The 11,444-nt window shown below is 39.4% G+C and overlaps 1 protein-coding gene and 1 pseudogene across 1 annotated transcript; both read right to left on the reverse strand.

The window, feature by feature from the left end:
* Nucleotides 1-3,533: 3,533 nt before the first annotated feature.
* LOC149017262 (glutathione S-transferase U25-like) lies at nt 3,534-4,536 on the reverse strand (annotated as a pseudogene).
* A 5,486-nt stretch (nt 4,537-10,022) lies between these two features.
* Nucleotides 10,023-11,444, reverse strand: LOC149017263 (protein MIZU-KUSSEI 1-like). The gene has a single exon (XM_089154147.1). The coding sequence runs from the start codon at nt 11,123-11,125 to the stop codon at nt 10,379-10,381; it is 747 nt and encodes a 248-aa protein (XP_089010273.1). The 5' UTR covers nt 11,126-11,444; the 3' UTR covers nt 10,023-10,378.

The raw sequence follows: 11,444 nt of genomic DNA on the forward strand, positions 1-11,444 counted from the left end.
TGATGTGCATATCTTTATATGATTATATCGTGGCTTTTCGAGGGTGGGAAGGAGTTTTTATTACTATTAGTGGAACTCATTACTTCATTAGTTCTACTAGTTTCAGTTTTGATCTGTTCTCACCAAAATTATTAACACTTTTTGAAAACCCCAACGGCCTAACCTAGCTTTTCGTGTTCCGAATCTCCATTTCTAGTTTTAAATATAAAATTGTATTTTGATTCTAGATGACGGACTGACCTTACAAGTTACAGGCGAAATTTCATCTGATTTTTTTGCCAAAATTCGTTGTTTCTCCGATTTTGCTAGACGGCGAACGAAGTATTCCGAAAAATCGAACATTGATTCTCCAATCACCATGCTTTTGAAAACTTTAGGAACTTTTACCATTGGAGGTCAAGATGGGGAAGCTCTTGAAATTTTAGGAAACTTTTACCTTCTACTCCCAAGACAAATTTCTTTTGGTTATTAATGCTTATCTAGCTACGAAACCCAAGATCAAATTTCTGAACTCTGAGGAGTTAAACACCCTCTCTTATGTTTGGCCTTGCTTCTGTCATGCGCATTTATGATGGATCGAGGTATTTCAACCGTTTGATGCTGAAATTTCGGTGGAGATCAAATCCTGATTATTCATTTTGATCGAGATCTTTTGAAAACAAAGCGATCATTGACTCCACAATCCATAGATCCAGCCAAAATGCTATTCATGCACTACTCTTGACTCAGTTGGAATATCTCAACAAGCTAGCAGGTTCTTTTACTTTTTGACGGTTTTTTGCCAAGATCTTGAGCTCAAGGTAGGGACAGTAAACGCTCATGTTGCACAAACAGGGAGAAGTTTTCAGGAGATAACTCCCACCTTCTCACAAATATTTCAAAAAGATGAAATAGGGAAGCTCGAGCTAAAACATTCAAAGTTAACAAAAGCAACTAAAATTGCACAACCAAAGCACAAATATCGAACTCAAAAATGAAAATGCGTTAACAGAAGATAGTTGGTGATAAAGATAACTCGTAACTAAAAAATTCAGAAAATTCAAATTATCTAAATTCAAATGTGGCATAGATGATTTACTCATCTCGCTAGTCAAAATTTTAGTACTCAACAGAATGGACGGCTCAGTCATCAAATCTGTCATAAAATGGGACATACAGTAGTAACATACTATCACTGCAGGTATACCCCAAATAACTAAGTCCCAATACCTACAGCTCCAGCCCAGTCAGAAGCCTTGTTACCCACCCCTATGACTTCATTTGATTCAGCATGATACCCTGATTCTAGAGCAACACACCACATAATTTCAACCTTAGGTAATCTAATACATCTTTGTGATCCTTACATGGGATCTGACAAAGTATGGGTTGGAAATGGGGCAGGTTTGTGCGTTCATAATAATGGTCACTCTACGGTATCAACATCTAATTGTACTTTTGTGTTAAATGATGTGTTGCATGTTCCTTCCATCATAGAGAATCTACTCTTAGTTAGCAAATTTACATTTGATGACAATGTTGTATTAGAAATTCACCCTCATTCTTGCTACACGAAGGATCCACAACCGGGGATCACTTTGCTCCAAGGAATGCTTAAAGACGGATTTTACCGTCTTCTAGAGGCTCCAAATTCGGCCGAGTAAGTCCACTACTTTACTTGCTCACTCAAATGTAGATTGGGCTGGCAGTACCTATGACAGGCGTTCCACAAGAGGGTTCTGCATTTTCCTTAGGTGAAAATTTAATATCATGGCACTCCAAAAAACAACCCACAATTGCAAGATCATCTACAAAGGTTGAATACAAAGCATTAGCTAATGCCTCGGCTAAGGACCTCAGGATCTCTAGTCCACCACCTACTTGTATTGTGATAACACTAGAGCAACGTATTTGGCAGTAAATCCATTATTTCATGCTCGAACTAAACATATAGAGATTGATTACTACTTTGTAAGAGAACAAGTGACTAAACATCAACTTCAAATTCGAGTTGTGCCATGCTCCAACTAGCTAGCTAGTTGACATTCTTACAAAAGGTCTAGCTAGTCCAAGGCTCGAGATGCTACGTGACAAGCTCATCGTCAGTAACCGGCCGATTCACTTGAAGGGGTGTTAAGGATAACTGCTATTATAGAATTCAAAATTCAAATGATCTAAATTTGAATTTTTTGGTCAAAGTTGAAAGATACTAAAGTAGTAAAGTGGTTCCAAAAGATGAGGAAAATCCTATTTTGCCTAGAAAGAATTTTGGGAAAATCTAATCTTGACGGGATGGAGTTTTTGGAATGTTTCTTTTTTTCAAAGAGAGTGTATACTATATTGTATATGGTTGTCATTTAAAATTCAAAATTTGTATTGTAATTATAAATATAGAGTCCAAGTCACACAATGTGATGAAGAAAAATTCCATCAATTCTACAATTCTCTCAGTAGAAAAACTAGCTCAGGAATGAGATCAACCCAAGAATCAAAAGCATAAAAGTTAAAGACTTCAATATAAATGAGTTCCGACTTTTGCTGAACTAAGAAAAAACAATATAAATTGTATGAGAACATACCCGGGCAAAGAAGTAGATGCACTACTCCTAGACTTATTTTTTCCACCGTCATTATTGCCATCATCATCGCATTCATTCGTCGGAGTTTTCGAATACCCTGGCTGGTACTACGGATCCACATCCTCAATCTGTAATTCCTTTCTCTACAATTCCCTGTAATTCCCTGGATTGTGCCATGTGGCATTTAAGTAATCTAAAGGTTATCCAACAAACTAGAGTTTAAATAAAATTCAAATTTATGGGTGGGTTTAAATAAAATTTGTGGAGTAGCTAATGGGTTTTTTTACTTATTTATCTTTTTCTAACTGAGTTGAGGGTGAATGAAAAACACTTCTGTTGGATCGGGGAGTTGGGTGTTGCCAGACCGATTCATCAATTTCAACAATCGACGGTCAAAATTTTTGTATGTCCACGCATCGTCCATCCTGTAGTGGCAGATGGATGGCAACAAAGATGGACGCCGCATAGGATTTTGATCCAGCTTTTAAAGATAATTTTCTACTCTGTAGACCCCAAACAACTCCACAAGCTTCCGCAAGCTTTTGCATGGAGCTCTTCCACGATGCTTGGAATTTAGAACGTCTTTCAAGTTTGATCTTTATATGGTCAATAATATTTTACTAATTCCAATCTTAGTAGGCACCCATTCAGATAGATTGCGTTAAGAAATCCAGATCATAATTGAATTGCCTGCTCAATCAAGTAGCAAGTGAGCACATTATCTTAAAATCTGGTAAATCCTTCGGTGCTCCTTGCTTTCAACTAGGGTTGTAAGTTTTGGGCTGGGAACCTGTAATGGAATCAGAACCGGCTTATGGTGACAATTCAAGTGCAAGTGACTCGTTCAGCTCTCTCACCACTCACTCACTCTTGCACTTGATCAATGATGAAGTGAGGTATACATCATACTATAGCATCCTTCACTGCTCATCAGCTAGAAAGTACAAACAACAACTTATCAAGCACTAATCTCTCATTGCAATCCATACAACAAAAATTATTTTAAAAAGACAAACACATACACACAGAAAGGTGTCTCCTTTATTCCAGCAAAGCCATCGAAGTAAAAACTGAGAAATATGCCCTTCAGACGAAGAAAGGTGTCTCCTTTATTCCAACAAAGCCATCGAAGTAAAAACTGAGAGATAGGCCCTTCAGACGATCTTTCCTCTTATGTTTTGCTCTACTATTCAATTCCCAATTTCTTCCTCCTCTGCACATAGAAGTGGTGTGCCTCTTGTTCGTCAAGAACGGACTTGGACACACTCTCCTTCTCCAAGCACCTTTTACCCCAAGCAGTAAGCTTTGGACACTCATCTTCTATACTTAGGTTCCCAAATGTGTTCAACGAGTAAAACACAGAGTATGCAGGGATGAGGATCAAATCCATGTAGCCAAACTGCTCTCCCCCGAAGTAAGGCTTCTCTCCAAGTTCTCCTTCCAACAATTTCAAGCTTTCTATCAACTCCTTTCCTGCTTCTTTCGCATCTTTTGTCAGGATAGTCCTCCTCCCACTGTAAAATACCTACAAGATCAAATTTTAATATTAGATACGCATGGTTCTGTGAGTTTCATATCCCTTTTTGAAATGCATTAAACTTAATATGAGCAGTGTGACATGAATGGTCAATAAACTGACAAGTGACAGGGAGGTACTCTAACCTTCTTGTCCACGAAATCAGCCCAAAACCTGGCTTGACCTCGTTGGTAAGGATCCGAAGGGCAGCAAAGGAGAAGTCTTGTTCCAAACTTCGTCAATGTATTGAACAATGACTTGAGATTCACAAATGGGTTTCCCGTTATGGATGAAAACTGGGATCTTCTTATGAACAGGGTTCATCTTCAGAAGTAGAGGACTCTTGTCTTCCAAGCTCTGCTCCTTGTACTCGTACTCGATCCCTTTCTCGGCCAAGGCGATTTTCACCCTCACCCCGTAGGGGCTGGCCCAGTTGTTCAACAGAGTTACTTCATCCGCCATCTTTTAGTGATTAGATTCAGATAAGCTACAAGACTAGCAAGTTAGAAAATACAGAGGGAGATGTGATTACATGAGATGAGAATACCAGTTTTTATAGGTGTTTCCTTCTTTTGATGATATCATTCGAGACTTGGATGAGGGGCTACGAGCGCTCATCACTGACCTCACTCTCGCCTTTGTTAACTTCTTTTGCTTGACCCAAAAAAACAAAAACAAAAAAACAGAAGAAGAATTCTTTTGCAAGTTTGTAAGTTTTCATTTGATACCTGCTGTTGCGACGGTGCAGCACGTCTGTGCATGAATGAAGATTCTTGACTTTCTTTCGTGTTGTCCTTGCGGGATTTTAAAATTCGGGAAAGGTGATCATGGACTGGACTCAACTGTACGTACCTTGGCCTGTATCCTATATGGTATTGGCCAGAGGTTGTTGGGCTTTGGTGGAAGAAAATTTTCCATTTCGGCCCAATGTCGATTGGGCTTGGGCTTTGGCATAACAAGAAGACTGAAAAAAAAACGGAGAGGAAGCAAAGTAGACCTACCAGGCTCTAGCGTTCTTCTTTTTAGTATTCAAAAGCAAGATTAGAATCTTTCATCTCTCTTGTCGTTCACTCGCCAGAAAAGGAAAATTGCGTAGAGAATGAGTGCATGCATGAATCTTTATGAGGTGCTCTCAAAACAACAAAACAAAACGCTTTACCCTAACCCTGCCACTTTATTTGGTGCTTTATAGGCCGGGGTCATCAAGCTTAAGATTTAAGAGACCGTCTCCATTCCAGAAAGCTGTGTTGTCGGCCACAACAATAAGAGCTCACAAACTCAAAATGCAAGTGCTGGTGCCAACTAGCAAGCAAACGAGGGCGGAGGGCGGAGGGCGGAGGGCGGAGGGCGGAGGGCGGCGGTGGTGGTGACGGTTGCGGTAGCTGCTGCTTCTCCTCCATTGTTTATAATTATCACGTAACACTTCTAATTTAGAGTGGAAAACTGACAACCAAAATCCCATCAAGTATGTTTTCATAAAAGCTTGTTCAAGTTCAATTAGTTTAACTAAATACCTCAGCAAATCTCACAAAATGGGATCAAATGCATCATTTTTTACTTAACCACTAAAACTGCAGGTATATTGACTCGTAAGCCGGCAGACAGAGGAAGAGAGCATCAGGCAATGCAGTTGGTAAGAACTTACCAGGAATTTGGGGAAGATCCCAACAAGCAGGTTCTTTTACCGTTTGACGGGTTGCCTAGATCTTGACCTCAAAGTAGGACAGCAAACGCTCATGTTCCGCAAACAGGGAGAAGTTTTCAAGAGATAACACCCACTAGAAATATTTCAAAAAGATGAAAGAATTTAGGAAGCTCGAGCTAAAACATTCAAAGTTAACAAAAGCAACTAAAATTGCACAACCAAAGCGAAAATGTCAAACTCAAAAATGAAAATGCATTAACCGAAGATAGAGTATATTTTAATTATAAATATAGAGTCCAAGTCACACAATGTGATGACTGATGAGGAAAACTTCTATCGATTCTTTAGTTCTGCAGCCCATCCAATGTCTGATACTAACGTAATCTTAAGTAAATCATCAAGAGGAAGTGGATCTAATAGGTTGGCAACGGAAGTAGCAAATGCATTATAGTAAGGCTTATAGCCGTAGGTTTCATCGAAGAGAAGGTATTGATTATTTTGAAACATTCAACCCAGTAGTGAAGCCCACCACAATCCAAACAGTTCCCTCTATAGCAATTTCGAATTGGTGGACCCTCTGACAATTGAATATTCAAAATGCATTCCTCAATAGCAACCTACAAGAAGATGTATTCATGTAACAACCACAAGGTTATCTACCAAAAAAAAAAAAAAACAACCACAAGGTTATATAGATCCATCCTATCCAAATCATGTATGCCACTTAAAGCGTGCATTATATGGCCTCAAACAAGCAACACACCAGTGGAATCACTAGCTCCGAACCTTCTTGGTTTCAATTGGATTTCAGATGTCATTGTCCAATTCATCTCTCTTTGTGCACATTTCCAAGACGAAAATCATATACTTACTAGTATATGTAGATGACATTATTATCACGGGTAATGCATTTGACCATTTCCAATCAAGGATCCTGGCAACTTCCATTATTTCCTTGCAATAGAGGCAAACCGAAATTCCATAGGGCTTCACTTTACTAAAACAAAATACATCTTAGATTTACTTCTAAAGAGAAGATGGAAGAGGCCAAGCCCATGCCCACCCCAACCTCAACAGCTGCATTAGTATTTGGATCTGGAGCACCATTTGATGACTTGACCCAATATAGAAGCATCATCGAAGGAGTTCAATATCTCACCCTCTAAAGACCAAATATTGCTTACTCAGTCAATCAAGTGTGCCAATTCATACATTCACCAACCACAAATGATTGGATTGTAGTTAAGATAATTTTTAGATATCTAAAGCACATAGTAATTGACATGGGAATCCGAATTCAGCCCAGTAAGTCTACTACTTTACTTACTTAGATTCAAATTGGGCCAGCAGTACCTATGAGAGGCATTCCACAAGAGAGTTCTACATTTTCTTAGGTGACAATTTGATATCACGGCACTCCAAGAAACAGCCCACAGTTATAAGATTATCAACGAAGGTTGAATACAAAGCATTAGCTAATGCATTGGTGCCTAAGCTAATTTGGTTACGCCAACTCCTAATAAACTATAGTATATTGTATATGGTTGTAATTCAAAATTCAAAAATTGTATTTTAATTATAAATATAGAGCCAAGTCACACAATGTGATAAGGAAAACTTCTATCAATTGTCAATGGTGGGTAGTAAAGCGGTTAAAGGCCCAATCTCCCATGGGGAGGTCCTGGGTCCGCACACATCGGGCGGGCGGCATTAATGTATATCCCATCCCCAATATAAAAGTCTCCAATCAAAAAAAAAAAAAAAAAAACGTCCATCAAGTCTACAATTCTCTCAATAGAAAGACTAGGCCAGGAATGAGAACAACCCAAGAACCGAAAGCATAAAAGGTCAAGGCTTCAATATAAACGAGTTCTGACTTTTGCTAAACTAAGAAAAAAAATATATAGAAATTGTATGAGAACATATATAATTAGGCAGAGAAGAAGAAGAAGTTGCACTACTCACGGAGTTATTGCCGTCACCATCACATTCATTCGCCGGAGTTTTTGAAGACCTCTGGCGACTGCAAAATCACGTGATGAAGACGGGGGGGGGGAATTGTGGAGTAGCTGAAGGTTCTTTTATTTATTTATTTATTTTTTCCATCTGAGTTGAGCTAGGGTGAATGAAAAGCACTTAGGTTGGATCGGTGAGTTGGGCGTTGCTGGACAGATTCATCGCTTTCGACAATCGACGGCCAAAACTTTAGCATGTCCACGTGTCGACAATCATGATTTTCTACCCTTTAAACCCGTAACCCTCCACAAGCTTTTGCATGAAGCTCTTCCACAATGCTTGGAATTTAGAACGTCTTTGAAGAGAGTATTGATATTTATATGGTTGAATAATATTTTACTAATTCCCATCTTAGTAGGCACCTAGCTTCAGATAGATTGTGTTAACTCCTTTTCTTAAATCCAGATAGATCATTCTTGAAATGCCTGCTCAATCGAGTAGCAAGTGAGCATATTATCTTAAAATCTAAAGGGGCTGCTGCGCAAGGTGTTCAAGAGAGTTACCTGCTCATCCGCCATCTTTTAGTGATCAGATTCAGAGATACGCTACAAGATTAGCAAATTATAAAATACAGAGAGAGATGTGATTAGACGAGTTGAGTGTACCAGTTTTTATAGGTGTTTCCTTTCTTTTGATGATATCATTTGAAACTTTGGACGAGGGGCAACGGCAACGGCAACGGCAACGTAGCCGTGCTACGGACGCTCATTCATTACTGACCTCATCGGCTCCGTTGACTTCTTTTCCGTGTTCATTTGTAAGTTCTCCGTTAATACCTGCTGGTGTAACACACTGTCAGTATGGAAGAAAATTTTCCATATTGGGCCAATATTGATTGGGCTTGGGCTTGGGCTTGGGGGATACTCTTGCGTTTAAAAAGTGGAAACAAAAAGACATTGAATGAAAGGGAGATCAGGAAGCGAAGTAGACACTACCCAGGCATTATTAGCGTTCATCCTTTTTAGGACTCAAAGCAAGATTAGAAGCAAACTTGGATCTTTCACCTCTCTTCTCCTGTCATTCACTCACGAGAAAAGTAAAAGATTGCATAGAGTACTATATGAGTGCATGCATGAATCGTTATGAGGTGTTCTACAAAACATCAAAACAAAACAAAAACGCTTTATCCTGCCACTTTATTAGGTGCTTTATAAATCGGGGTCATCAAGGTTAAGATTTAAGAGACCGTCTCCATTCCAAAAAGCTGTGTTGTCGGCCACAACCATAAGAGCTGACGATATCAAACTGCAAGTGCTGGTGCCAACCAGCAAGCAAACAAGGGCGGTGGTGGTGGTGGCTGGTGGCTGGTGTTGACGGTTGCGGTGGCTGCTGCTTCTCTTCCATTGTTTATAATTATCACGTAGCACTTCCAATTTGACGTGGAAAACCGACAACCAAAATCCAATCAAATTCGCTTCCCCACTTTCCGATTTATAATTAATAACCCATTTTGAATTGGTGTGTGCCATTAGACTGCACTAAATTGATCGATATTTAGGTAAAACAATCCAATCCGAATGAAAACGACAAGATAAAAAATTCATTCCAACACAAAGTTATGAATAGGTGGCCGGATCAATTATTATTTTTGTTTTAATATTGGATGAGATCATATTGCAATTGATATATGCAGTGAAATAAGAAATTTGATGATTCGTAAGATTGTATGTTTTGATTTTTTGTTTTATAATATGCAAAATAAGTTGGGCAACTAAGAGAATGATTTGATAATAGGATTCACCATGATTTCATATTAACCATCATCCCATTACAGGACCATCGTAAAAATAAGAGAAGAAATTGAAATTTTTAGGACCAAAAAATCCTCTATAGAGCACATAGATGTCAAACAATAAGTTGAAATTAAAAGCATGATTTTAAATTTAAAAAGTCCAAAATAGACTTGTAATTTTTCTGCCTCAACCCATTATTTGGAATTTATGTATACTGCTTTGCATAGCAGATGATGTTTTTCCACCTCTTTGATAACTTATCAAGTGCTTTTACTTCAAAAAAGTATCATAAATATTTGTAGTTATTTTTGGAAGCAGAATTACCTTTTTAGACGTTTGGTCATGAAATTTACTTCTAGAAGCCAAAATCTTATCAGGTGGGTTCTAGCAAAGTTCTTATTTAGAATATCAAATTGCTTATAGAAAAGAAATCCTTATAAAATTTTTATATTTAAAATGTCGAATTCCATGAAACTTACTGCGTACTTAACTTTTGTTTCGAGAAATAAAATAACTATGGTTGTTGCGTCAAAGCTGTGTCTTGAAGCAGAAACTTCCATAGATTTCAACAGTTTTAATCATACGTGAGGAAGGAGGAGATTAGGGTAGTAGATCAGAGAGATTGATAACAGGAATAACAGAAGAAATTTAATCATATACACAAAAGAGTACAGTGAGTAACAGTCTTCCGTAAAGGAGGAGAATAGGGTAGTAGAGATCAAGTGATCAACCAACCATCAAAACTAAGGATTCGGAAACTGCCATGCTACTGATACACTACATATTCCCATCGTTTGATTGATTATGGAGGCAGCAGGCACGAGGTAAAGTTGTTAACCATTCAAGTCACTCCGTTGGGCTTTCTTATCGAGGCACCAGGTAAAGTTGTTGACTCATGATCACTCCTGTCTCATGATCTCAGCAGAAATATGCTGAGCTCCTGCCCAGAACTCCCTACTGGGTTAATCATGTGGAAGGATTCCGAGTCAGGAGACCCGATAACTCGTTCAAAACTGGCCCTGAGGTACATGAGATCCCCTTCCTCGGATTTTGACTCCATGGGTAACACTCCAGCACCCACCGATACAGACTGCATCAGCTTCAACACAGACTTGTCGCTCTCCGTCATCTGACGCCTCACGGCGAACCCAACTTTGCGTCCGTTGCAGTACATGGACCATACTGGTACGTTGAACAGGGAACAACATGAAGAATTATAGTACGAGTTGGTGGTGGTGGTGGTGGTGGTTTTGGTGGCGGCGCCGGCGGATAATGAGCGGGAAAATCTGCGTCGGTCGCACTCCAGTGCAATACGAAGCAACCCGTATTGCATCTCTCTGGCGAGATAGGAGGTGGGAACAGCGAATTCCAGAAGTAACAGAGGAGAGCTTTTGGAATCGTCTTGAAGGCAAAAACTGACTCGGCCTTTCCTGTAACCGAAGAAGGTTCCTGTCACGGTAGATCCGTGTGTCGACTCAGTGTCGCTGGAATGCGAGTCATCATGATCCGATGGTTGGAAGCCACAGCATGGAACCATGCACTCCACAAGTGATCGAAATGATCGCCGGAATCTGACTTCTCTGCCGCAATCTACCGCCGTTGCCGTGTCTATGATGTATAGAGGCCCTCTTTGGCTTCCCAAATCTACCATCCTCATCTTCTTGTTCTTCTACTGTGTCTGAGTAACAACTAATTAACACTTGCAGAGAGAGATCGATGGAGAAAAACATCGAAGGATTAGGGGATTAAATAGGAAGGAACGAGAGCATTTTTCTAGGTGGGCCGTGAAATCATGGGTAGTAATAATTTCGCCCACGAGGTTATGTGGGCCGCCATCTAGGGCACACTTGAATGGCGCGCGTGACATGCAAAAAAGATTGATCTTTTTTCATGTTCTACCAATTTTTTCTCCCTCTCTTTCTTTCTTTCTTTTCATGGTGTTGGAGAATGGAGACGCAAATTCCACTTTAAGACTG

This window comes from Hakea prostrata, chromosome 4 (genome assembly GCF_041222555.1).
Source record: "Hakea prostrata isolate BN-2017 chromosome 4, UWA_Hpros_2, whole genome shotgun sequence".
NCBI lineage: Eukaryota > Viridiplantae > Streptophyta > Magnoliopsida > Proteales > Proteaceae > Hakea > Hakea prostrata.